We start from the raw sequence: 27,223 nt of genomic DNA, 5'->3' as shown, positions 1-27,223 counted from the left end.
ATTTATTGTTTTATTTGAACATTTCACCTTAAATGTCATATGGTGTGCTTGAGTGTGATACTGTTATGTTGCAGAATGACATGCTTATGATTTTGTAATAAAAAGGGGCATTATTTGTGTCAGACCCCTGTATGTAGTAGCTCAACTACAGTAAATATTTTATTTCTTGCTCCCACAGCAAACCACGCCAGGCTACAGGTTTATGGGCCATCTCCAGTGACTCAGGGATCCAGGCTCCTTCCAGCTTGTGGCTCTGCCACGGCCTGTGGCCTGGCTGTCGTCTGCATCCAGCTGATAGATGGTGTCAGAGCCAGAACCTCACAGAGGTTTTTACCACCCTGTCCAGGTTCTTCTAGAGGACACACTTCAGCGCAAGGGAGGCTGGGAAATGTAGTCCAGCAGTGTCCGAGGAAAGGAGGAATGGATTTTAGTGGAGAGCTAGTAGTCTCCACTGTGAGGGAATAATCCGTGGGGGAATAGTCTTAACAGGTTAACTTGACAAAATCTGTTAGGTCACAGCCTGGTGATAAAGCCAGGGCTGCGTCCCACAGTGCCTGACAACCATGTCTGGGACCTTAAAAAGCACAGCCCCCACCTGGATCTGAGCCCCCAGCCTCACCAGGACTCTTCTCTGGTCTCCTGGCTCATAGCCTTCCCTGCTGCAGTGCGTTCTCCCCCTGGCAGACGGGAGAGCCTATGAACACCTACGCTGGATCACACTGTGACCAATGAGAGTCACCCACAACCTCACTGCCCTGACAAACCTGTCACCTCGGTCCTTGTTCATGGTGCTCAGGTTCGGAGGGAAACTGACCTGGTGCGCGGCAGCGCCTGCACTCAGCCAGGTCTGACTCCACACTGTGGTCCCCAGAGCAAGAGGCGACAAAGGCTGCTTTCCAGGTCACACTTTTATTTTTACAGAAGCAGCGGCCACACAGCCGCAGGGATGTGAGATATTCTGGACAGTAGGCATAGAGTCTGCAAAGGGAGACTCCGGCCTTTCTCCTTGGACCCAGGATCAAGGAGGTAAAAAAAATCACACAACACCCCCACCCCCGCTTCCCTTTTAGTAATACCCAGTTATGCATCCTTCCAGCCAAAGAAACTGGCTATAATTGACTACAGAAAACCTTCGTGCAGCCAAGAAACTCACGGCTCTGGAGGGAGAGGACTATTCTTTCACTTTCCACGCACTGCCTGCCCCCATCCCCACTCCCCACCTGGGGGGAGGTCACCTCCATCTGAAACCACCACGGAGTTGGACAGGGAAGGGACTGGCTGCAAGGAAGAGCTGGCAGCTCACCGTGCTGGGAAGACTGAAGACTGCCCTTTCCAGGCAAGAGATTACTGGAGCAAAACAGCAAGCTGGGGCTGGTACGATGCCAACAACTCCCCTTCCACGCCCCAGGTTCCAGGTGAGGTCTGCGGACAGGATTTTGGCTTGCTGGACTAAGGACAGCAGAGGCTGCTGGCATCTCTGGCCACCTCCCAGTGGCTTGGGGATGCAGGCCCCACTGGTGGGATGATGGAGCCTTATCTGCTGGGTTAACCATTCCTCTACACTGCAGCAAGCAGGATCATCGGTTTCGCCCCGAGCGGGAAGCACAGGGGCCCACTCTGAGAACTAGTGCCGGGATCCATGTGCTCTGCATACAAGCCAGGGAGTGAGGTTTCTCGTATTTTCCCCAGGCCTCCTTCAGAGGCCAAATGGGTAAGAGGGTTCCTTTGCCTTCTGAGTGCCATCAATGCACCCAGCGCTCACAGGACCAAGCTGAGCTACTTTGCAGCGTGCCAAGCCCTGGGCGGGGTGGGTGAACATCTGTCCCCGAAGCGTGATGGTGAGGGTTCTGGCAGCCTGCAGTGACAACACTGCCACTTCCTGCAAGCCCTTCTGAAAAAGAGATGAGCACACCACCCCCAAGTATACACTTGATCATTTATTTTTCCTCTGGTTTCCACACAAATGAGGCTCTGCACGGGTTTTGCAACCACGAGGTCTAAGACAGCCATGCACTTTGACAGCAGAATGGCCCCAGGGAGGTCTTGTCTGTACTGACGTGAGACGAGGAAGAACTGCACTTCAGAGGAACAGACGACGTGCCCACAGGTGCACAGCTCATGGACAATGAGTCAGGGGCTGACACCCAGGTCTCCTGACTCCTCGTACAGTGCTCCCTCCCTCTCTCGGAAGGTCACTGCCTGGCACAGCTCACTTAACTCAAGCTTCCCTTATGGGACGCAATTCTGCAGATTCCAGGTCTTTCGCTGAGGCTGGGCAGTTCTTAGGATGGAGTTGCATAAACAACCAAGCTTTAATAAGAGGGAAAGGACCTAGGGAGGGTCCCTTCCCTCTGGAACGGAAATGGAGCTAACTTTTCTCTGAGCTTAGGATTTGTAAGGCACTGAAATTAACTACAGCTGGGGGTGGGGAGAGAAAGAAAAAGAGGGATGAGTGGTTGGAGAAGTCACGCTGACGGTCTCTTCTTTCAGCCGCCTGGTGACGGAACCTAACAACGGCAGGCTCCATTGTCCTGCAGGTGTGGTCCACCCCACCCCTGACGCTGTGAAGCAGCATGGACGCACCCCACCAGAACCACGTGGGTTCTTGGGGCAAGAGGCATGGAGGGTTAGGAAGCCAAGGATGAGCCCAGATCCTCTGGATCCGATTCGGAGCAGAAACCACTCATTCCACCTGGGCAGGTGTCCCAGGCCCAAGCTGGGGACAGAATTCAACCCTGAAATGTCTTCCCCGGGGACATGGTCCTCTAGGAGTAGACTCAGTGATGGCTGCAAGGGCAGGGGGTGGTGCATGCAAGCCTGAGCGTGAAGGAGGAAGGGACAGGACAGCATCACCAAGGATGGCAGAGAAAACTTTGGGATCGGACCTGGCTTTGGCACAGCACGTCTTAGGCCTGCCCGCCCATCTTTTGCCCTCCTGAGACCCCAGGGATGGAGAGGACCCTCCCACCCCTCCGTGAGGAGCAATTCTGGCTGATGGAAGCAGTGGCAGTGCGACTCCAGGACATGCTTTCATCACGCCAGCCACGCCTGTGCCCGGGTGACCTAATATGGAGGCTTCAGGATTCAACCACTGAAAGCAGAGCACTTTGGTCAGATGTGATGCTCAGTGGGAAGCAATAATAGCTACCACAGCCTGTAGGCAGACATTGCTGCCCCTGTCACCAGAGGAAGAGCCGGCTTCAGAGGGGCCGAGTGGCTCACCCAGAGCCACACAGCTGACGAGTGGCTGAACTGGGAACTGGACTCAGGTTCATCTGACTACAAGTCCCATGTCCTTCCCTCTCCACCGGGAGGGTGGCCCCTGGAAGCTGGGAGCAGTCCGCTGAGGCTGTCTGCGTGGGATTTCTGGAGGGGCTTGTTTCTGAAAGTGTGGTCTGGGAGAGCAGCCAAGCTTGAGTGAAGAGAAGATGCCTCCTGGCCAGTGGGGGACCGAGGTCACCCACACGTCAGTCTCTTTGCAGGCGGACGCAGGCTCAGTGCCTGGCGGCCTTGCAGATCTTGTCATACACCTCGGGGAAGGCGTCCTGGCAGCCGAGCTGCTCCCGCAGCTTGTGGTACAGGGAGCCGTCAAACATCTCCCAGAACTCCTCGCGGTTCATGTAGCAGTCGGCGTACAGCATCTGGAACCTGCAGAGCAGAGATGGGGGTGAGGACAGGGGCAGCGATGTTGGTGGGACAGGGAGGGGGAGGGGATGAGACAGAACCCCAACCGCCCTTATGTGCAGCGTGCTTTGCAGTGAAGGGGGCGCGTTTGGAGGGTTTCTCTGTTCAGTCCCCTAACGACCTAGTCGTGGAGAGTGGTGTGGGGATTCTCACCCCCCACTGGGCAGGTGGTAAACTGAGGCTCAGGGTAGGAAGTAGCTTGGCTGTGGAGGCCAAGTCAGGGGCAGACTCAGACTGCCGGCTCCTCCCCTGTGCCTGGTGCGCCCAAAACCACCTCCCTGAAGGGGCCACAGACTGCTCTCCTTGTATCTTTTTCTGATGTTGACGAACCATGCAGATTAAACGTGGACGACTTGCTAAGTCTGACACATGTATACAACTTAGAAACTGTCACCTCGCCATTGAGATAACGACAAAAACGACCTCCCCAACGTTCCTTATGCCCTCAGGTTACCGTCCCTTTCCATCCCAGGCCGGTCTGTTTCCTGTCACGGATTCAGGGATTTCATGCATGGGAACATCACTACTCCTTTTTCCTGGCTTCTGCCAGTCAGCAGGTGTTCTGAGAGCCACCTGTGTGTGTAGCCCAGTGGCTTGTTCCAGGCCATCTTGTGAGCACTGCTCTGCCCCAGGCCTCCCCGTAGCCGTCACGGTCATGGATCCCTCCCCACCTTAGTCTTGGTCTTCCCATCTGGAGTGGCAGGCCCTGCACTTATGGCACGCCACCCCATCATCCGCCCTGGGGCAGGCAGCTGCGGGGATGCAGGTGTGCTGGCTGGAGGAGGGGGTGCAGAGAGGAGAGGGGGGGAAGCCTGGCACTCCCACCTCCTTACCTTTCACAAGGCACTTCCTGAAGCAGAGGCTGCTCCAGGGACAGAGTCCCGAAGTGACCAGCTGGTCTGGCTCTAGAGCTGGCCACTGTGGCCCTGCCCTGCACCCCTCTGCAGCAGTCCCCTGGGGCTGGCGGCCGAAGGGACTGTGCCACGCTCTGGGCCACTCACCCGTGCACGCTCCGGACAAACTTCTCCAGCTGCCTCATACAGGACCTGGCTTCAAAGTGCTTCACGCGCGGCTCCCCATAAGCACCAATATCCACGTAGAGCTCAGTCTCGTCTCCCTTGGGGTGCACCAGGCCCGGCTGGCTGGGCAGGATGAACGGGCACAGCCAGATGGGGTAGACCTGCGTGAACCCGGGAGGAGGGTGTTGGTGCTTTTTCTCCAGCAGGCTGCAGGCCCCCAGGTGGCCCACCACACATCTACTCAAAGGAAGGCTTTTCAGCTCTCTCCAGGGGCCCCTCCCCTGGCTGCTCACAGCTTCGCCCTCACCCCCAAGCCCCAGTAGGGAGCACCCAACTCTGCCACCGAGAGGGCACAGTCTGAGCAGCTCATGGCAGTGCTCTTCACTGGGCCCTACAACTTGTCTCTCATCAGGGCTGTGGCTGAGCAGGTCTATTTTGGCTGTGGGTGAAACTGAGGCCTGGGGTCAGGCAGGCCCTCGGTCAGCCCCACAGTTCGGGGGGAAGGCCGTGGGTCCCGTGGGACGGCTCACTCACATGGATGTCGTTGTGGAAGGTGTGAAGCGCCCGCTCCAGGCACTTCATGGGCACCAGCATGTCCTGCACCACGTGGTGCTGCTCGTACAGCTTGCGCAGGGTCTCGCCCTGAGTCAGCTTCAGGAGGGAGATCTTGGGGGGCACCATCCAGCCGAAGAGGTAGCGGAAGATGGGGTTGTTGCCGAAGGGGATGATGTCCTGAAAGACAAAATTAGAAGATGGGGAGGAGGATCCAGTAAGGGCTGGGTGTCTCTGTGCCAGGCACCAGGTCCTGGTTCAGTGCTCAGCTTGTATGACAGGGTCCACTCTCCCATTTGGAGGGGCGTGGTGGTGCCCGGGATTTACCCAGTTGGATTAGGGTTTGTTCTCAGCTCTGGAATTGACCAGCTCTGACGTCCTTGGGCTGGTTACTTAACCTCTCTGAACTCAAGTTTCCTTATCTGTAAAATGGGGCTTCTGAGAATAGTGACACACCTACCAAATGCAAGGCTTTCAGCCCAGTGCCTGGAGCAAAACAAGTAGCTGTGGCTGCTGCTTTAGTTGCTGTTCACCTTTCAAAGTCAAGCTTAATGGCCACCTTCATCCCTGGACAAGACCAGCCATTTCCTCTTCGTGCTCCTGTGGCCCTCACAGGAGCAGCCCCCTTGCCTACCCCAGCTGTCTCCCTGGAAACCCTCCTGAGCAGGGGCTGCCCCTCCTCACCCAGCACTGCTGCCTTCCAGAGACACGCTCTGCTCCCCACCAGCTGGCAGTCCTGCCCACCAGTGAACAGCAAAGATCTGTGCCCAGTCTGCTGCCTTCCTGAGGGGCACCAGTGTCTTCCTGGTACCCTCTTCTCACAGCTCCTGGGCCCTCGAAGCCAAGGACATTCTTTCGTTCATTAGACAATTACGAGATGCCCATGAGGTCAGGTACCAGGCTCTGTGCTGGGCACTGGAGAGCCCAAGATGACTGAGACATGGTTACTGCCCTCAGGTGTGCAAGAGACAGGCTGTGGGATACAGTATGGAAAGGGCTGGGACAAAGTGATGCAGAGGCAGCTTATGAAAGGGTCCCCATCAGACTACAGATCAGGGGCGGCTTCCCAAAGAGGCCGCCAGCCATGCTGAGCCTTGTAGGCTGAGCAACTCCTTCCTTCCACCCTCCTGGAATCACGCTCTGACTGCCAGACCACTCCCGCCAGCGAGGGACCTGCCTGCTCCCTTCTCTGTTAGATTCCGCCACCTACGCCAATGCCTGGCACACAACAAGGGTGTGAGACATAGCAACACAATGCTTCCTTGGTTGTCTTAGGAAAAGCCACACATGCCCACAGCCAAAATCCAACAGTTCAAAATGTTAAGCCTCCTTTCATGCCCCTGAGCCCTCTTTCCTATCCCCAAAGGCAACCATCGTTAGGAATTGTTGTGTACCTTCTAGAGACATTCGATGCACACGAGCAGGTGGGCTTTACAAAAACACAGCTCTCAGATGGAGGCATCTAACAGCCTCCTGCTCATCACCGTGTCCTGAGCACCGGCGCCCAGTGTGCTACCCCATTCTTTGTCGTGGAGCCTCCCGCTGCACTGCAGAGACCCACAGACCGCGGCTCCCGGGACAGAGCAGGCCCACCCTCTGGTTCTGTAAGTAAAGTTTTACTGGAACACATCCATGCCACTTATCCCCAGACTATCTATGGCTCCTTTCAGGCTGTGGGGGCAGAGTTGCTCCTGGAGAAACCTCAGGGTCCATGAAGCCCACACCACCGCCTGGTCCTTTACGGAGACTGTTTGCTGACCTCTGCTCTACTGGATGGAGTAGCCTGATGTGTTTAATCAGCTTGGTGCTGATGGGCGTCTACATTGTTTCCTGACAAGTCCAGTGAATGCCCTTTGTGCATGCATCCTTGCCCACTTACACGTATGTTTACCTGCAAGGCAAATTCCTGGAAGTGGAAAATTCTGCTTCAGACAGTGAATGCAATTTTAATGGACACGATTTTAAGAGCCAGTCCCATGGTATATGCTCCCAGACGACGGAGGAGGCTGCCGTTTCCCTGCACCCCGGCCTCGCGCGTTATCGAACTTGCGCATCTCTCATTCAGACAGGTGGAACACGAGACTCCTGTAGTCTTGTTTCGCCCGCCTTAACTCCAAGTGAGACTGGATCACGTTTCTTACGTTTAAAAGCCAAAAGCCGTCTGCATGCCCCGCTCATCACAGCCTCTTCCCTCCTTGGCCTCGTGCTCTCCAGTTGCCCTTGGCTTCTGTCTGGGCCCAGGTGCTACTGGTCTCCGCCGCTCTCCTGGGCCACAGGGTCCCACTGCTGGCCCAGGATCCCAAACCCCAGACACAGGCCCTGTGACAATGGCTTTCTAAGAAACGTGAACAACCAAGGACCTAGCTACCTTTCCTCACTTCCCTGTATCGGCCAGCCATCGACACTGCGGAGAATGAGGCCATCGGAGGGAAGGGAGAGACAGGCCTGCTCGGAGTCCCTTTTCCTTCCAGCCCTGCCTGCTCACGAGTTCCTGAGATGCAGTGCTGGTAGAGCGTGAATGTTGTCAGCAAGGGAAATAGAAACAGCTGAGCTAGTTTTGTGCCGTGTTTCCACTGGTCTTTTAAGAATGAAACGCATATGCAAGAAGAGTTAAACGCTCTTACACTGTATTTAAAAGATGAACAGTAAAACTTATGCTAAGAAGTTAAATGTTTGATTTTTCTTTACTTAACATGAAATAGCAAATATTTATGACAAGAAAGAAACCATGCGAGAAAGGAAAAAACTTTGTAATTTAATACTTTTCATGGCAACTTTTTCCACTGAGCCCTGAAAATTATGTAGCTGGCCCTGACCCCAAATATGGCTGATCGACCAAGCTGGGTGAGAGGAAGGGGCGGGACCAGCCGGCTCGGCCCAGGTGTGACAGGAATGCGGCGACCGTGCCCACACTGATACGCGCAACCTCACCTCGCCCTGAAGCCCTGACGTGGATCGGCTGCCCACTCCACGTCCTGTCTGGATGTCTGAAAGGATCTCAGACTGACATGCCCCAGACCAAACTTCCCGTTTCCCTTCCCAGACCTTTCCCCCAGGGCACCCGCAGCGGACAATGGTACCTCCCATCTCCCGGCTGCTCGGGCCCCTAAGTGTGGACTCACACCCACAGCCAGTCTGTTTGGACGAGTGGATGGTGTGGCCCTCCCAGAGCCCCCCAATCTGACATTGCTTCCTCCTCCACTGCTACCACCCTGGACAACAGAAATCTTCTTTCTTCTTCTCCTCCACTCCTGCTGCCCCCCCCTCCTCCCTAGCCACTCTCCACCTAGCTGTCCAAGTTATTCGTTTAAAACAAAAATCGGATCATATCACTTTTCTATGCAAAGTCCTCCACCGGTTTCCCATTGTACCTGGAGTACAGTATGAAGTCCCTCCTTGACCTGTGAGGGCACATTTGATCCAGGCTCTGGCTGCTGTGTGACCTCATCTTCCACCACGGTTCTAGCTCAGGGCCTCTTTGCTATTTTTCAAAAATGTGACCTGCTATGACACTGGATAACTATATACCTTCTACCATATAACAAACTTAACTCAAAATAAATCAACAACCTAAGTACAAGAGCTAAAACCATAAGCTTTTAGAAGAAAACACAGGGATAAATTGTCATGATCTTGGACATAGCAATGGATTCTTAGCTATGACACTGAAAGCACAAAGAACAACAATAAAAAGAGATAAACTGGACTTCATCACAACTAAAAACTCTGGTGCATCAAAAGATATTGTCGAGAAAGTGAAAAGACAACCTATAGGTTGAGAGAAAATATTTGTAAGTCACATATCTGGTAAGGGTCTAGTATTCAGAACATATGAATTCTTACAACTCAACAGCAAAGACAACGCAACTAAAGATGGGCAAATGAGCTGAATAGACACTTCTCCCAAAAAATGTAGAAACAGCCAACAAGAATGTGAAACATTAGTCAATAGGAAAATGCAAATCAAAATCACAGTGAGATTCTACTGAGAATGCAGGGACTGAACACTGCAGCTGGGAGGGCGAAATGGCTCAGCCGCTGTGGAAAAAGCCCAGCAGCTCCTCAGTAACTTAGACACAAAGCTACCTCGTGACTCAGCAGTTCCACTCACAGGCATACCCTAAAGAGGTGGAAGCTGGTGCCCAAACAAATTCCTGTATACGAATGTTCAAGGCAGCCTCACTCACAATGCCAGCAGGTGGAAACAGTCCCCACATCCAACCACAGATGGCCGGACAAACACGCTGTGGTCTCTACACCAGCAACGAAAAGGAGACAGTGCTGACACACACTGCGACAGGGTGAGCCTGGAAAACATTGTGCTAAGTGAAAGGAGCCAGTCACAAAAGGCTGTAATATTGTCTGACTCGGTTTGTATGAGAGAATCTAAAACAGGGAAATCCAGAGGCAGAACAGATGGATGGCGGCAGAGGCCAGGGAACGGGAGAATGGGAAATGACTGCTTAATGGGTACAGGATTTCTCGTTGGGGCGAAGGAATGTTTGGGCACTGGACAGAGGCGGTAGTTGCACAATATCGTGAATGCACTGAATGCCACTGGATCGCACACCTTCTCTGCACGGAGCGCACTCTCCCAGAGCTCTGCATGGCGTGTCCTCCCTGCGTTCAGGTCCCTGTTCATAAGCCATTTTCAGAGAGGCCTTCCCTGACACCCTCATTTGAAATGTCACTGCTGCCCATCCTTCCACACACAACAGCAAATGCTTGCTCACCGGTCAAGTCCAAGCTTGCTGGCTGCCTCCAACCCTAGAGAGAAGTAGACTGGCCACTCCCCCTTCCTCTGGCCCTTTACAGGGCAAAGGCTGTCTGCTTGGCTAGGCTACAGCTCCTCAGTGACGGGACAGGTCAGTGTTCCCCAAGTGCATGCCTGGTGCCCCATTCTTTGGTGTCGGGTGACAGCCTGCCGTTTTAAGTGAAGATGGTGTGATCCCTTGGAAAGAAGCGACTTGTTGCTGTGTAAGAGGGTGTTCCAGTTTCCTAGGACAAAGCCACACTCTTCCCCTAATACAGAGCGTGTGGCCACAGCGTTAGCTCCCCTGGTTCCCTGCCCAGCAGGCCGGGAGGAGCCAGGCCGACGGGGAAACCCGAGCCTCACCTGGAGCTCCCAGAAGATGCTGCGCGTGTGCCGGTGGTAGTAGTGTCTCAAGGGGATGTACTCCAGGCCCTCTCTGTTTGTCTTCAGGTAGTTCTCCACGTGCTTGAAGAACCACGGCTTGTAGTAACTGCCAATGCTATTCAGCTGAAATGACAGAAGGCATTGTGTCAGCCCGCAGACAAGCACCAAATGCCATCAGGGTGTAACAGTGATACCTGGCTTCTGTTCAGCGCTCCTGGCCCTTTCAAAGCTCTTTCATGTCTCTTGTCACTTCCGAGACTCTCGAAAGCCTGGCAAGGTTAGGCACCGCGGATATTCTCTAGCAGAGCGAGAGCTCAGTGAGGTTAAGGGGTGCGCCTAGGGCCCAACCACTAGTTTCTGACTGTCTAGAGGGCTGAGCGACCCTGACCTAGTCTGCTGCTCTGTCTCATTGAGAGAATCGAAGTGCAAATGTCTCCCTCCCTGCCACTAGGCTGGTGTTGGCATAACCACTGAGCATGGGTCCTCTCCTCCTCGCCAGGTCCCATGGCCAACGGTACTTATCACCCATGGCCCTTTTCCTGCCACTTGAGACCAGTCCCACAGCCTTGAGCATGGCACTCACCCCTGCAGCCACCGCCAGTGGAGGAAGCTTGCAGAGTAACCCATGCACTCCTCTAGCACCGGGCCCTGTGGCCCCTAAGGCCTAAATTTTGTTTAGCTGATGTTTTCTTCAGCTCTAGGGTGACTTAGCTTCTTTGGACCCCGGCCTCCTACCCATGAGATGAATTCTGGGCAGGTGCTTTCGGAGAGAGGTGGGGCAGCAGCCCCGAAGGAATGTGGGCTTCAGTGTCAGGCAGCTGGTGCCAAAGCCTGGCCCAGTCTCCCACTAGCTCTGTGACCTTGGGCAAGTCACCCTCTCAGCTTGTTTCTTCCCATGTAAAATGATATTAAAAATATATGCTCTGTGGAAGTTTAATTGGGGCCTATGGAGATGATACAATATGCACACATACGCAGATGCTCAGGCCCCGTGCAGACCAGCTTTCCTGGGGGGCAGGAGAGGCACAGAGTTTTATGGGCAGGTGAGATCCCATGCAGCTGGGTGGGCTCAGCAAAGGGTTAGGGAGTAGAGAGTGGAGGCCACTTAGGAGAGGGAAGACGTGGCCAGGGGGCCATCGGGGAGGGAAAGGCAGGAGAGGAGGCAAGAAGTGAGCAGCCCAGAGCAGCTGGTGGAGAATGATCACAGTGCTGCTGAGTGCCACGATCTAGGCAGCCTCACAGGCACCTAGCAAGTCCATCCCTTTTCCCTACCGCTATGACCTTACACGGAGTGGGGTGGGGCGGGGGAAGGGGGCTGTCCCTGTTTCATGGGTCAGACTGAGAATCATCAAGGTTGGACAGATTGTCCGAGGCCACAAGGCTGGCGAGAAGCAGGGCAAGGATGCACCCCATGTTGTGCCACAAGGCCGGGGCTGGAGGGCAGAGAACCTTGAAGGGTGGGCTTGGAAATGGGGGTGTTGTCATAACAAAACACAAAAGCTTTCACTTCCCTCCTGGTTCTAAAAGCCACGGATGCTCTACGACAGCTTTAAACACTGCAAAAATGCGTAACTTGGAGAGAGACGCCTCTGCAGCCTCACCCTCAGCCCTGTAGCCCTGCAGCCTTCCGAAACTAATGTGTGTCCATTAGGGATTTTTCCTGATGGAAAATTTCCTGTGAGCACATACTCACAGATTTATAAAAACGGCACAATCGGGTGCATACTCTCACTTATAACATAACACACTAGGGGGGCCCTGGGTCGGTCAGCCTCTCCTCTCGAGCCTCATTTTCTGTGCAGGCAAACTGGAGACACTGCTGCCTCCTGGGCTGGTGGGAAGACAAAAGGGTAGTGTAGAAAGTGCCGTGCCAGTTGCCTGCCCACAGCGGCGGCACAGTATCCAGTTCCCGGTCCCTGTTGGCCTCCTACCCCTGCCCCCACCTCATCCCCTCACCAACCCTGTTCACCCTGGAGCCAGCCAGCCCTGTGGGTGGTTGCTTATCTGGATGTCACCCTCTTGTGCAGGCCACTGTGCTGGTAGGCCCTCTGCAGGGAGGAAGCGTGGGGCCACGGTGTACCAGGGAACTCGGGTTACAGAACCTGTTTGTCCAAGTCAGTTTCTGAGAGGACAGTGTGGGGCGGGACGAAAGACACCGCATGCTGGCTTCTGCTGCTGAGGTATAGGAGACCAAGCCCCGCAGGTGCACGGCAACCTGATCTAACTCCCGGTGAGGCCTGGCCACACACCTGCCAGTGGCACCAACTGCAGAATAAAATCGAGACTTGGGGGTATCTGGAGGCAGGTGCTCCTGATGCTCGTGGACTGACTCTTCAGGAACCTTTGTGCCTGAGAAGTCCAGGGTGTGGTCAAGAACCCAGACTGTTCCCCTCTCCCAGGGCACACAGCCAGGGCCGCCAGGAGGCTGCCTGAGCTCCGGTTCCAGCCCTGGCACTTAGGTAGCAAGCTTCCTCCTACCTCTGAGCCTCCCTGAGAGTGGAGATGGGCTGCCTTGTCCCAGGGCTGCAGTGAGACGCCCAGGGTCTGCAGAGGGCCAATAGCAGTGGCACACGGAGATAAATTCCTGAGCAGCTTCCTTGAAGGAAATGTCCACACATCTGAGGGCATCTCTCGCTCTCCCCCACCAGCCCTGTTCCCAGTGGGCGTCAGGGTCTTGCTTATCAGGACCCTGTGCTGATGGCCAGGGCCGGGGCCCCACCCCTCTGCCAGCGACACCAGACAAGCCTCTGGGGAAGGTCTTGGTCTTCTCCTCGGGGAAAAGGGTCAGGGTGTTCTGTTATTTTAAAAGCTGTACAAACCCCTCTGTCCAACTGTAAGTATAGGGAGTACCTAACACATCGAACAGGTGACAGAGAAGCTGGTCCAGTGGGGGCGGCGGTTCCCCTGGGCCCCTTCCTCAGCTTATTGCCCCTGGCAGCCTTGACGGGGATGCATCAGACATGCTGGAGAGGCTCTGAACGAGACGTCCTTGCTGGGCGGCTAGGGAACATGGGAGGACTGGGCTCAGCCCAGGTCAGTGGAGCCAGGGCCGAGGGAGCGCGGGCACTTGGGCTCAGTGTCAGGTGCTCCCACCCCTGGTCCGGGGGCCCATCCTCCAGTGCTCGCCAGAGTCCCACAGGGGATGGTGCTCAGTCAGTATCTGTGGACGGTGCTACGTTCTAGAAGCTGATATGGAGGAGAAGAGACAGTGAAGTCCGAGTCAGAGACCCAGACGGGTGTCCGCCCTGTGCTAGCCACGGGGCGCCCAGGAGGCTCCTCCCCCTGGGCCTCGGTTGGCTCCCTGTTTGAGGAGGGAGTTGTATCAGATGATCTCCAAGTCCCTGCTAATTGTAAAATGTTTTAAGTGTGCAGGTATCGATGAAGCACCTTAATTAAGAGTGCCTATCCTTCGATCTGTTGTGCTAACTCTACTCTAAGATGGTGTTTAAATTACAAACAAAAGATGGTCATTGCTACATTAATTTAAATATGAAAAACTGGAAGCAACCTAAGTTTGCAGCTCTGGGGCAGGGGTTTGGCAAACAACAGGGCATTCATTAAAGGCAATGTTTTGTAGGCATTAAGTATGACATTGCTGAAGACACTATAAAAACCTGGGGAAATGCTTATCACACTAGACAAGAAAAAACAAATTTGAATAGGTGATCACAGCCAAAGACAAACAACCCAAAAAACCGTGCAAAGAGATGGTCAACCTCCTAAGTGACCTGAGGACTGCAAAACAGAGCAAGATACTATTTTTAACCCTATCAGATTGGCAAAATGAAAGACCGAAACTACTCAGCGCTGGCAACAACACAGGGGAAAAGCAGCGTCACACTCCGCTGCTGGAAGCGGACCGAGCACTGCTTGCCCGCAGAGCTGTCCGGTCTTGGCGGTCTGCACGGAGTGTGCTCAGGCCCTGGGGTCAGAAAGCCCGCCTTTTGGACTCGATTCTACAGAAATGCTCCCACAAGAGGCAAAGGACACATGCAAGGGGATCTTCACTGCAACTGTGTCTTTAAGAGCAAAACATTTTAAGCAATATAAATACTCATCAGTAAGCAGTCCGTGAGGCCAAGTATTTCCATGCAATAATGGGACTCTGTGGAATGAAATAAGGGTGTGTGTACACACACACACACACACAGAACTAGGCCTTAAAGATCCCACACACCTGAACTATTACAAGTGTTTGTATGCCTGGGGGTAAAGAGGCACATTTTAACTTTTTCTTTATCTTTTCAACATTGTTATACTACTATTTTTGTAGTTTAAAAACTTAAAAAAAGATCTATGCACCAAAAAGGAGAGGAAATAACTATATGAAACACGTTAGCAACAGCTGGCTTTGGGTCACATTTGTAGATAGTCTTTTCCTTCCTATTACTTGTTTATACTTCCAAGTCTCTCGTATTAAACTCATGAAAACTGCTATTAAAAATTATATAGTAAATTGAAGAAGTGTCCATCTGGACTGTGCGGCATCAAATCAATCACTCAAATTTTGGCTTTGTCATCTGGCGGCACTTTGTACGACCTCTTGGATCTCGGTCTCCTTATCTATAAACTGGAACTGCTGTGAGGATCAGAGATCACACCTGTCAACTGACACACGCACACCTAGCAGGTGGTGGAGCAGCGGGAATGGAAGCGTTTGTCACAGCCTAAAACAGCTCTGACTGTAGATCCTGTTGGCCACACCCCAGGTGAGCTGACCCAGGCTGCAGCCTTGGAAGAGGGTGGCTGTCTGGGCCAGAGTGGGGCGACAGGCTCCACCCCAGCCCCCGCAAGGCCTTCCTCCCCCGCCCCAAACCCCCCCGCCCCCGGTCTCAGTCTGCAGCAGCTGCTGCCTGGCCTACCTTGCTGGGCTCCACCTGGTCCGTCATGACCCCCGTCATGATGACGGCCTCGTCCAGGGAGTACAGCAGCCCTTCCACAAAGTGGTTCTCCTGCTGCTGGGACTCGTGCTTGAACTTCTCACAGATCGCCTCCAGGCCCCGCACTGGCTCAAACCGCAGCTTCACGTACTTCTTGGCGGGGACGATGCGGATCTCAGCAGCCACCAGGAATCCCAGGGTCCCACACGACCAGGGCACGGCGTAGAACAGGTCTGAGTTCTCGGACTGTAGGCAGATCAACACACGCTGAGAACTCACACCCTGGGCCCCGCATCGCCACACGCTGCCAGCAGGGGCACAAAGAGCCCGGGGCCTGAGCTAAATTCCTGTTCTGTCCCGTCTTGTGTAAACCCCACAAGGCACTTCACACACTGCTCCCAGGCCTCAGCCTTCCCGCTGCAGCTTCCGCATGACACGGGACCTTACATGTGCACTCCGGAGACTGCCTCCTCCCCCTCCACCCAGGCACAGCCCCCGACCACAGGCTGCCCAGGAAGAGGCTATGACCGGCACTGCCCAAAGACCCAAAGCGGAGGGCTAAGGGCCAGCCCAGGCCAGGCTAAACAAGGAGCTGAATCCTTACAGAGGGTGATGGTCCCCAGGAGACATTAAAACACCTCCCTTCTGGGCCATTACCCACATTTACAAAGCCTTTCCTGTCCATTAGCTGTGGAATAATCACTGGGGAAAGACCCAGGTCAGGGGATCCCCTCCCACCCTGAGCTGCTTCCTTGGTTCTTGTCTTGCTTGCAAGAGACAAATTCAAGTGAGGGACAAAAATGTACAGTGGAAATGAGATGGCAAGGTTGTTTAAGAAATGCATATAAGCACAAAGCTGCAAGCAGGCACCAGGCTAGTCTGAATGCCCCACGTACAGAGGAAATAAAATTGTTAGTTAGTTTGTTCTATACACTTGAGTCCAGGCTACAAGTGGACACTCAGCTGACCTGAGTGTGCCGACCAATGCGGTTCAGGGGTTACATACCTTAGTCAGCTTCGAGGTTCTCCTCCTACTCCACTTTTAAAGCTTGGGGGTAAGGTACAGCTACAAAGGCTTTCTTTCTCAGTTGGTAAAGGCTCTTTGTCCTAGTGAAATTGCTACAGAGACTCCTTTTCCCAGCACAGAGCCTCAAGGACTCCCCTCCTCCTGGGCTATCCCTGCTTGTGATGTTCAGAACGCCTGGCAACCTTATCCGACCCGGCTCAGGACTGCTGAGTAGTGGGTGAGGCATGTCTCTCTCCTCCTCTCTGCCTTGGTTTACTCTCTCTCCTACCTAACAGAACCCGCCCCACAGCCTAGGGAGAGCATTAACACTTCTAGTTGGACAGGGGAGGAAAGCCAAGTGCCCGGAGGTGCACAGCTCACCCAAGTTTCCCCGCTGGGAGCGCCGAGATGCTGAGGCTCAGGCCAGATCCCCTGACTCCCGATCCAGGATTCTGCTTGCAAAGCCTCATCCGCTTCCCCAAATCCTCTTCCAAAATCACCATTTACTTATTTCCGTAACTGTCTCAGAGACAGACAACCGACTTTTCATCTGGCCATTCTAACTCTGATTCTTTGATTCCAATAAAGCACCTTTTGAAAAAGTCCAGCCTTGTCTGAGCTTTATCCAGAGGACAGCGGTGTGGTCTCTGCTGCCCGCGGCGTTGCAGGGCAGGGGCTGGAGGAGGGAAGCCCTGCAGCGTGCCGGCGGGAGCCTCTGGAACAGCCTAGGTGGGCAATGGATTCCCGCAGCGAGCCCGTTGATCCCACCGCCAGATCACAGGGGGAGCACCCAGGCATCTGCCACGGGCCCAGCTCTGAGCTAGGAGCTGCCCATATGGCATCTACTTGTTCTTCCCGACAATGCATCTGTCACATAGGGCACGGGGCCGCAGAGAAGGTAAGTGATTCATGAATGTTTGTCTCCCTTCTTTGCTGGCAATAAATGTTAGAAGGCAGGCCCTGCCTGTTGGGGAAACGGGTGAAACCGATGTGAAAGGGGTCACGCTTGTTCAAGACCTGAGCTCCCAAGCTAGGGGCTCTGCCCGGGACTCTTCTGAGAGGCCAGCGACTCCAGTGGCTCTCAAACACCTGCTTCTAAAGGCTCACACTGTCACCCCCTTCCCAGGGACCCCGAGGACACGCCCGGGGAGACCTGAGTTTCTCTAAGGTTTCAAAACACCTCAAATGTCTGTGTCTTGCTTTGGGCAATAGAATTGGTTTTTTATTTCTCTGAAACAGCCTCTCTTACCACTTTCAGTTGCCCCGCACACCATCTGGCGTAGAGCTTTGTCACCAAGGCCTGACTCCCCCTACACAGGCAGTGTAGTGTAATGGGTGGCTAAGGACGTGGATCTGGGAGCCCGGTAACCTGGACTTGAATGCCAGCTGTGTGGCACTAAGAGGCTCCGTGACCTAGGGTAAGCTTGTTAACCTCTCTACGCTTTCGTTTCCCATCTGTAAAACGTGGCTAATTGTACGAACCTCATAAAGTTGTTGAAGGATTAAAAGCCTTAATATATGTAAAGCATTTAAACAGTGACTGAGCACATAAAGGGGCCTTATAAATCTTTATTGTTGTTATGAATTGAGACCCAGACTGAACAGGTGTGTTTGCAGTGAAGCAACCCCAAGGTGCCACTTCCTCAGTGACAGGGTCCTTGACCCCCAAGGCAGGCAGGTGGGGACATCCATCCCCACTCTCTGAACTCACCGGTGTGCACCGCACAAAGCTGCCATCGGCCAGCACCAGCTCGTAGGCGGTGCAGATGTGCTGGAACAGGCCATACTTGTGGGACGACGACTCGATGCCTGTGCCCATGATCAAGCCCCCTGCAGAGACACACATGTTAGTGAGGAAGAGCTCCAGTGTGTGTGTGTGTGTGTGTGTGTGTGTGTGTGTGGTGGGGTGGTGGGGGGAGGGGAATTGGGTAAAGGGCACTTCACTGGAGCTGGGGAGCTCATAGCACGAGGGTGGTGTGACAGGGCTGGCAGAAATGGGCTGTCCACCTTGGGGACAGTTCCCATCTCTGTGGATCTGGAGAGCAGGAAGGGCTCAGATGGGAGCGTGAGGGCTTGCTCGGAGGAAGGGGACGGATATTAGACCCCGTGCAGGGCTCTCCCACCCTCATCTCTGGCCAGATCCAACCTTCAAAGCTGTGTGCATTCCTTCTCAGAGGGACCCTAATGGCAAGGGGAGCTGTGCGGGTGGCAGGAAGCTGTGTCCCGTGGGAAGAGTTAAAGGAACTGAAGGTGTTTCCCCTGGGGAAGAGGAGGCTGTGGGGCCCACGAGTCCTCCAGAGGGAAAGAGAGACTACACTTATTCTGCATGTGCCCCAGGGCAGGACTGGAGCCACAGGTATGCCACAGGGAAGCGGGTTCGAGCCCCAGAGTAAAGAGCGCTGTCTGGTCGTCGAGCTGTTCAGAAACGCAATGGCCAGCAGGGGCTCCCTGTCTTTGGAAGTGGGGGGACTTCTGTGACAGATGGAATGGAGGTGACCCCTGTGCTGGAGGGAAGGTGGGCCAAGGTCCTAAGACTGAGTCCTCACCCACTGTGAGGTCATCGAGCTCCGGCAGCACAGGCAGGGTCCAGCCAATGGAGGTCAGCAGGGCAGTCACCTGACCCATGGTCACCAAGGGCTCCACACGGACAATCTGTTGACACAAGAACAGGAACCCTGAGTCACAAGGAGGCTGCCGGGCCTAACTCAGGCGTCTGCACGCAGAGGGTGTCCTTCAGACCTTCCCAACCAATCACTGCGGAGGTCCCTGTCAGCCCTCAGTCTCTTTCCAGAACATTCCAGTATCTTTCCTTCCAGCAAGTGGGGATTCTGAACCTGGCTTTGCAACAGTTCAATCTTGTCCTTGCTAATATCTTTACAATTAATACTTAGTTTATTTTTCTTCTGGGTTATAGAAGAAGTAACCCTATATGTGGAAGAAAGAGCATATATGAAGAAAAGTCATCTGTATCACTGTTAATACTGGAGTGTATTTACTCTCAGTCTTTTCCCATGCACGCCTATGCTGTTCTTTTGTATGTTTTAATACAATGCATACATACACACACACAAAACACACACTTTCTTGTCTTGCTTTTAAAATCCAACCTGACACTATAACTACTGTCCTTGGAAAATGTGATTGTTAATGTACACATTAATGTGCCATCATGTAGACTTCTGTTTCTAGCCAAGATGGAAGAAAAGGGACCAGACTTATCCTACTGCCTGAAAACAAAAAAAAAAACAGACAAAACACATAAAACAAGAGTTTTCAACAGAGCGGACAGCAGGCAAGGAAGTTAATGACCGTTGAGAGACAAGAAACCACACGCAGGGAGCTCTGGGGACACCCCAGCTCACTGCTGGGGGTGAGGCAGTGCCGGGAGGGGAGCAGGGGGCCCGGTGGCCTCCGAGCTGAGAGCCCCGGGGGACTGAGGCGAAGAGAACCTGCAGGACGAGTCCTGGAGGACAAACTCCCGGAGAGAAGACTAAGGAGCTGCAAAGGGTGCCCACTGAGTACTCGACCGATACAGATCAGTGCACGTTCACGAGGAAACACCTGAGGCTGGGCCGGGGAAAGAGCCAGGAGAAAGGATAACTGGCAACGGTGCAGGGAACAGCGCCTGTCCCCACCAGCCAGCCTGGAAGCCTCAGCTTCGCGGGGCACTGCGTGGAGTACTCAGCAGGGTGGTGCCTCACACGGGGGAACAGCTCTCCCTGGATCTGAATGCTGCTCTGGCCCCACCTGAAAAATCGAGACCCAGTAGTATCGAACTGTTTCCAAGGAACTTAGCTATATCCCAGAAAAAGCTCAAGAAGATTTCTAGGAATACAGGAATACCCAGCACCCAACTCACAATGTGAAGTAAAACTCACAATGTCTAAAATCCAGTCGAGGTTTATTAGGCATGCAAAGGGACAAATTCAACCCACAATGAGGAGAAAACTCAGTTAATCTGTTGAGTAAAATTAGCAAACAAGGGCATGAAAATAATTATTGCTGTATTCCTTTCGCTCAAAAGTTAAGTCGAGACACAAAAAGATAGCAAAAAGACCCCTGTTGAACATCTAGAAGTAAAACCACAATGTCCAACAGCAAATTAGACATTGTGGAAGAAAAGAGTAGTGAACTTAATACACAGAAGAGCAATGATCCAAAATGAAAAAACACTCAAGGAAAAAAATTAAAATCAACAATGTATCAGAGTGTGCTGGGCAGGGGAATAACTTTAAGTGGCCTTCATGTGTATGTGACAGCATCCTCAAAGGGAGAGGGTAGTGGACCAAAAAATATGTGAAGAAATAAAGATCCCCAAATTTCCAAATTTGATGAAAATTATAACAAAACCCAACTAAGAGAATTATGAAGAAAACTATACCAGGGCACATCATAATTAAGCTGCTCAAAACTAGCGACACTGAGAAAGCCTTAAAAACCGGCGGAGGAAATAAAGATGTGAGAGAGGAACAAAGATAAGGATGAGAGACTTGTTGTTGGAAACCATGCAAGTCAGGGGAGAGTGACGCATCTTTAAAGTCAACATGGAATTCCATGCCCAGTGAAAATATCAAGGCAACTGCAGCCCTGGACGCTGTGGATCAGTTGGTTGGAGCATCGTCCTGTTAATCAGAAGGTCACAGGTTCGATTCTGGTAAGGGCACATGCTTGGGTTGCGGGTTCTGTCCCTGCTGGGGGCACGTGGGAGAGGAAACCAATTGATGTTTCTCTTTCTCTCTCTCTCTCTCCAAAATAAAAAAAAAAACCCATGTCCTTGGGTGAGGATAAAAAAAATAAATAAAGGCAGCTGCACATCCATTAGGATGGCTACTATAACAAAAACAGGAAATAACAAGCATCGGTAAGGATGTGGAGAAACTGAAACCCTTGCATACCGTTGGTGGGAATGTAAAATGGTACAGCTACTGTGGAAAACAATACGGCAGTGCCTCAAAAAATGAAACACATCATCACCATATGAGCCGGCAATGCCACTTCTGAATGTACACCCCAGGGTCTTGAAAAGACATCTGTATATCCATGCCCACAGCACCACTGTTCATAATGGCTGCAACGTGGGAGTGACCAAGTGCCCAACAGCAAATGAACAGATAAGGAAGATGTGGCATATGCGTATAATAGAATGTTATTCTGCCTTAAAAAATCCTGATGTGTGCTATGATAGGGATGGCCCTTGAGGACATTATGCTGGTGAAATAAGCCGAAAGGTCACAAAAAGGCAAATCTGTGCGAAACCAGCTGTGCTCAGCGTGGTCAAACTCACAGAGACAGGAAGTAGAACAGTGGCCGCCAGGGGCTGGGGGGAGGGCAGAACGGGAGTCACTGCTTTCGTCCTGTTCCGCACGAGGAAAAGACTGATGGGGCTGGATGGCAGTGACGGCTACGTAAACTTACGACTGTGCGCAGATTTAATACCACTGAACCGTACACGTAAAAATGGTTAAGACTGTAAATTTCATGTTGTGTGTATTTTGCCACAATAAAACCTGGGAAAGAAATGAAGGTAAGGTAACTGTTTTCAGATACACAATTGCCAAAAGATTCATCACAGCAAGATCACCAGCAAAGGATGTTAAAGGAGACCTTTCGGGCAGAAGGAAAGTAAAAACAGATGGGAATGCAAATCTACACAATGGAGTGAAGAAATGGCAGCTTATGGGCAAGTATACAAGATTTTTTCTTATTTACATTTACTTAAAGGATAGCTATTAAAAAATAATAATACAGTGTGCGCTTTACAACATACATAAAAGTGTGTCAACAACAGCACAGGAGTCGGGAGAGAAATGGAAGCATAGATGTTCTACAAGATTCCTACACTGTACACAACATAGGAGATCATTTGAAGGCAGAGTGTGGTAAGTAAAATGTATACTAGAAATCCTAAAGCTACTGCCAAAATAACAAAACAGGGAGTTGTAGTTAATAATCCAACAAAAAATCTAAAATAGAATCAAAAAAATTATTTGATAATCTACCTGAAGCTAATACAAAATAACACTGAATATAACCTGTGAACACTGAAAAAAATGTTAAAAACAAATTAGTTGAAAACAACAACAAAAAGAATATTCAATAAATACTCTTCTGTCTTTAAAAAATTAATCAGTAATCTAAAGGAAGCTAGGGAAAACAAAAAGAAAAAAGGAAAAAGGAACAAAGCACAAGTGGGGAAAAAGCGACAACAAAGAACAAGGTGACAGAGTCAAGTGCCAAACCTTGTCAACACGACCACGACACAGAAATGGTCTACCACGGCGATGACAAGGCAGAGACTGTCAAGTTGGACAAAAAAGCGAGACCTAACTCAATGCTGCCTACAAGAAGCATATCTTGAATGTGTATATTAAAAATATAGATTAAAAAGATGGAAAAGATACACCATATTACCACAAGTCATATAAAAAAACTGGATAGACTTGAACACTATCGACCACCTTGACCTAACTGCCATGTACAGTACACACCACCCCAAAACAGCAGAACACACATTTTTTAAAATGTGCATGAAGTATATGATTGTCTAACCACTATGCTGTACACCTGAATACAAGATAATGTTGAATGTAAGTAAAATAAATAAATAAATGAATAAATAACTTAGAAGAAACAAAATCTGTGAAAAGAAAAATTGTGCATGAAACATTTACCAAGACAGACCACATTCTGGGCCACCAAGTAAATCTCAATAAACTGAACAACATTCTGTGTGATGGGGCTACGACTAATCTCCTTGTTCGAAGCCGTGAGGCCTTGGACGATGGCAACAGTGAGCAGAGCCTCCGGTACTGACCGGAGTTCTCAGTCCCGTCCCCTCTGGGACACCCTGGGCTGCAATCATCTCCCTGCAAGTCACTGCACCAGGGGCAGCACGTGCCCACTGCCAGGGCCAGGGAACCATGTCGCTCTCACCTGTTTCTTGGTGTCCACCTCCAGGATGTCCATCAGGTTGATCATGATGTTTTTGTGTGTCTTCTTGTACTTCCCAACCCGGAGCGAGACGGTGAGCCAGCCCGGGCGCCCTGTGCACATGAAGGTCTTGCTGCCTTGCTCCTTCCATTCTCGTACCTGCAACCGGGGACAGAGGCTGAGCTAGCTCCTCCTGGATCCCTAGGGCAGCTGGCAGCCCTGTTTTCAGGAGAGGGAGCTGGGAAGCATACCTCTGCTTGTCAACAAATATTAAAAAAACAATCCAACAATCCCTGCCTTTTAATTTCTGAGCCCTTGCCTTCTTCCAGGCACTGGAAGGCCCACTGGCCTCACCCTCTGGAATCTCTCTGGTCACTGAGGCTGAGAGAAAAGCTGGGGTGTTGTCACACCACAAGGCAGAACGAAGAAAGAGCCAAGCTACAGGATCAAAGTGCTTTCAGAAGACTAACTCTAACTGGGAAGGCCAGGGAAGGTTTTGTAATGGTAATAGTAGCAACCATACAAGTGATGATCGTTTATTATGTGCTTGCACTGTGCTGGGCACCATCTCATTTAATTCTCAACAACTCCAGGAGGTTGGGATGATCTCCTTTAGCAGATGAGAAAACTGAGAAAGAGTAACTTGCCCAAGGTCACACAACCAATGAAGGGCAGAGCCCAGATTCACAGCCAGGACTATCAGACTTCTGGAAGGACAGAAGTGCTTGTGTTAACAGTCGAGAGAGTAACAGCTAACATGTATAGAAGTGTGCTATGCGCCAAGCCCTGTTTTAAGCATTTGCATGTGTAACTCATGTATCACTTGTAGAGGAGAGAAGAGGCAGGGAAGGGCCACCAAACCAATGGAAGGAAGAGCTTTTGCAAACCCTCTGCTGTAAGTGACCAGAGCACAAAACACAGGGAACAAATGGCTTAGAAGATGACAAGCCATCAAGAACATGGGAGAAAGTGCTCCCTTCCTGCTGAGATGGGCAAGAGCAGGGGGGTGGCTATTTGTTGCTGTAACCTGTGGCCATCCATTTCTCCTTGTCTGCTTCTAATGCGCCCGTTTTCCTTTGGTCCAGGTGATGTTGCTTCTCCCCCTGCCCCAGGAGGTGGGCATATGACCGAGGTCTGAGTCCACCCTCCCGGCCGTAGTGACCGGTTCATGGATGGGACACGCCATCCAAGTCAAGCCAATAAGACTGGCTCCAGGAGAGGCACTCCTGCTGTACTGGGGCCGCTAAGCTGGTTGGATGAAAGCTAGAAACTGCTGGAGCCTCTGCAGGGGGACAGCCTCCCTGAGAATGAAGTCAACCCAGAGGAAAGCAGAGCCAAGAGATGGCAGATGGATAGAAAGGTGGAGATGGGGGATTCTAGATCCAGTCATGTCTGAGCCAGTTTTACTCCCAGAGTTTTCGGGACCTGGGTCAATGAAGTCCCTTTTTTGGCTCAACAGTCTAAACTAAGTTTCTATCACGTGCAACCAAGAGTCTGGGAAGGTAGTGCATTGAAGCTGATCGAACAAACAGCTCAGCATGGATAAGAACTTTCCTGTGACTGGAGCCCAGGGCGCCATGGGAAGGAGAGGTGTCTGAGCAGGGGGCAGTTATGGAGGAAGGGGCCCTGTGAATAGCAGCAAAGGCACGGAGGGAGATTCCGTAGCCACGTAGGCCTTGCCCCTGCCCAGCTTTGCAGTCCCAGGACATAATCCAAGCTCAGAGGTGTGGGAATTGGATGGGGTGCTACAGCCAAGTTGGAGGGTGGGCCATGAGACAGGAAGTGCATGCAGAAGCCATAAAGGCTGAAACAGTGGTTGGATTGGAGCCAACCAAGGTTTTGGGCAGGGAGGCAATGCTGTGGAGAGTGGCCCTTGTGACTATGTACAGGCCAAAAAGGTAGGGGTGCAAAAGGGGGGTGGGGGTAGGACAGGGGCAACTAGTCTGGTAGCTATTACAACATGCCAGGTGTGAGGCAACAGAACCAGACCTACAGGGTGGAATGGAATGGGAGAGAAAAAATGTCAGAGCTCAGCCTCCAAAATCAGATGACCTACAGTTTGAACCTCAATTTTTCCCATCTGTAGAACAGGTATAAGACCTGCTAGTCTTGCTATCAGGACTAGAAATAATAAACATCAGCAGTACTGTATGTGGCCCATGGCAGGTCCAGGGCAGTAGGCCAGGTCCCAAGCCTGTTGTCTTCCTGTCCACAGTGAACACTTTGGTTTAGTTTAAATAAATAAGAGCTCAGTAGGCTGTTCTGGGCCAGGTCCCATGGGCTAGAGGTGAGTTGGATAACAGTCCTTGCTCTCGAGGAGCATGCACTCTGATTGGAGAGACAAACAGGTGAATGGAGAATCTGATGGCAAGGAAAGATCGATGAAAGAGGGTGCAGCTGTGGAGAGCGGGTAGGCAGGGCTCTGGAGCAATGACTGTGACTAGCAAAACCCAGGGCAGCCCAAGTAAAGTACTTGCAGACCCTGTGTTCTCCCACCCGGCCCACGGTTTCTTCTCTCTTGTGGGAATGAATGCTCTCAGCATCCATCTTCACACTCTTGCTTGCAGCACCCAGCCCAGTGCACAAAGAATATGGAGGCTGCTACACCTGTGGTGAGAGGGGTAGCAGGAAACAGAAACCCTTTGCAACCTGACTCCAGTGAGAGAGGAACCTAAGGAGGGGCAGAAGGAGCCAAGAACCTGCTCAGGCCCAATGCCCATGTCAGCCCTGGACACAAGAAGGAGGCTCGGCTCTGAGCAGCAGTAGGGCAAGGCTCTCTGGGTGCTGACACATGCAAGGATGTGCAGAGGTACTGGGAGGTGGCCCACTCACTGCCTTGCCCAGGAGTGAGCACCTGGCCCAGAGGCTGCCACTTTAGTCCTTTATTCTAAGTGTGTCAAAAGCTTCTTGCTGCTACAGAGTAAACTCTAAACTCCAGGCCCCTCCATAACCTAGCTCCAAACTGACTTTCCAACCTCATCCCTAACTCAACCTTCAGCTCACACTCGACCCTCCACCCCATACATCTCTCCCCAATCATTTCTCCTACTTCCCAGTCTTTAGCCAGCTCCACCTCCCCGAAGCCCTCCCACCTCTGAAATCGCTCAGGCCTTGTGATAGCTACACGTTCATTGCCCACCAACCCCCTATCTTATGATTCTTTATATTCCTCCTGGTATTGTCACGTAATCTGCACATAGTGGGAACTCCATAAGCATAGGAACAATTTTTTGTTCTCTTCAAGCCTTTGCTTACCCCACTCCCTCACAGGGAAGCTACCACAATCACACTTCTGAGTTCAAATCCCCCTCGAACGTCTCCCACTCCGTGCAGTCTGGGCTCCCCCGGCACAGTACAACAGTCCACGCCTCGCACCCCGCTGTGCAAGCTGACTACCTAATCGCGTGGGCCCGAGGCTCCGACGACCGCCAGGGAGAGCTCACCTGCTTCTGGATGTCCCGCACGCGCTGCTCGTGTAGGCGCGGCGCGCTGCTGAGCTTGAACACCACCCAGGCGCGCACGTAGTAGTAGATGTCGAAGATGAGCGAGAGCGGCAGCAGGAAGAGACACACGAACACCCACCGCTGGTGAATGAGCACGAACTCCAGCCCCTTCACGCGGATCCAGAGCAGGAAGAGCAGTGCGCACACTGCCAACGACACAGCCGGCTCCATGGTGGGGCCGGCGGCGCGCCGCGCGGGGGAGGGGGCTGCCGGCTCGCGTCGCCTGTCACTGCCACCCGTTCAGCTCCCGCCTGCGCCCGCCAGCTCCAGTTGCCGGCTCCTAGTGAGCCGGGGGTCGCCTTGCTGCCTCACGATTGGTTCGGGTTGCAAAGGTTCGGTGGGCCGAGACCCAGGTGGCAACCAATGGCGAGCCGCGCGGGAGATCGGACCAGGAACCCGCTGCTTTTATTGGCTGTGGGAGTCTGGCCGCTCCACCCTCCTCTCCTCGCCGACGCGTCGGGAGGGGTTGCCCGCGGACCCACACTCTGGCGGGGTCGACTGCGCTCGGCTGC

General features: G+C 52.5%; 1 protein-coding gene across 1 annotated transcript; it reads right to left on the bottom strand.

Moving 5' to 3' along the window:
• Positions 1 to 1,924: 1,924 nt before the first annotated feature.
• DHCR24 (24-dehydrocholesterol reductase) lies at positions 1,925 to 27,013 on the bottom strand. The gene is made up of 9 exons (XM_045858001.1): positions 26,652 to 27,013; positions 23,212 to 23,367; positions 18,825 to 18,930; positions 17,990 to 18,108; positions 15,255 to 15,518; positions 10,372 to 10,515; positions 5,238 to 5,435; positions 4,686 to 4,864; positions 1,925 to 3,648 (listed from the first exon to the last, which is right to left on the bottom strand). Exons 1-9 carry the CDS (start codon positions 26,880 to 26,882, stop codon positions 3,495 to 3,497), a joined length of 1,551 nt encoding a protein of 516 aa, XP_045713957.1. The 5' UTR covers positions 26,883 to 27,013; the 3' UTR covers positions 1,925 to 3,494.
• Between the last annotated feature and the right edge of the window lie 210 nt (positions 27,014 to 27,223).

This window comes from Phyllostomus hastatus, unplaced genomic scaffold, assembly GCF_019186645.2.
Source record: "Phyllostomus hastatus isolate PE091 unplaced genomic scaffold, TTU_PhHast_1.1 phas_contig_147, whole genome shotgun sequence".
NCBI lineage: Eukaryota > Metazoa > Chordata > Mammalia > Chiroptera > Phyllostomidae > Phyllostomus > Phyllostomus hastatus.
This window is presented reverse-complemented; position numbering and strand designations above follow the sequence as displayed.

What these genes read in the sequence shown, in the direction of transcription:
- DHCR24 (XM_045858001.1), bottom strand. Translation starts at nt 26,882, where the DNA reads ATGGAGCCGGCTGTGTCGTTGGCAGTGTGCGCACTGCTCTTCCTGCTC. An exon ending in TGCGGGACATCCAGAAGCAG is followed by an intron (nt 23,368 to 26,651) that starts GTGAGCTCTCCC and finishes CCCCGGTTGCAG; the next exon opens with GTACGAGAATGGAAGGAGCA. An exon ending in CCTTCCACAACGACATCCAT is followed by an intron (nt 4,865 to 5,237) that starts GTGAGTGAGCCG and finishes GGGTTCACGCAG; the next exon opens with GTCTACCCCATCTGGCTGTG.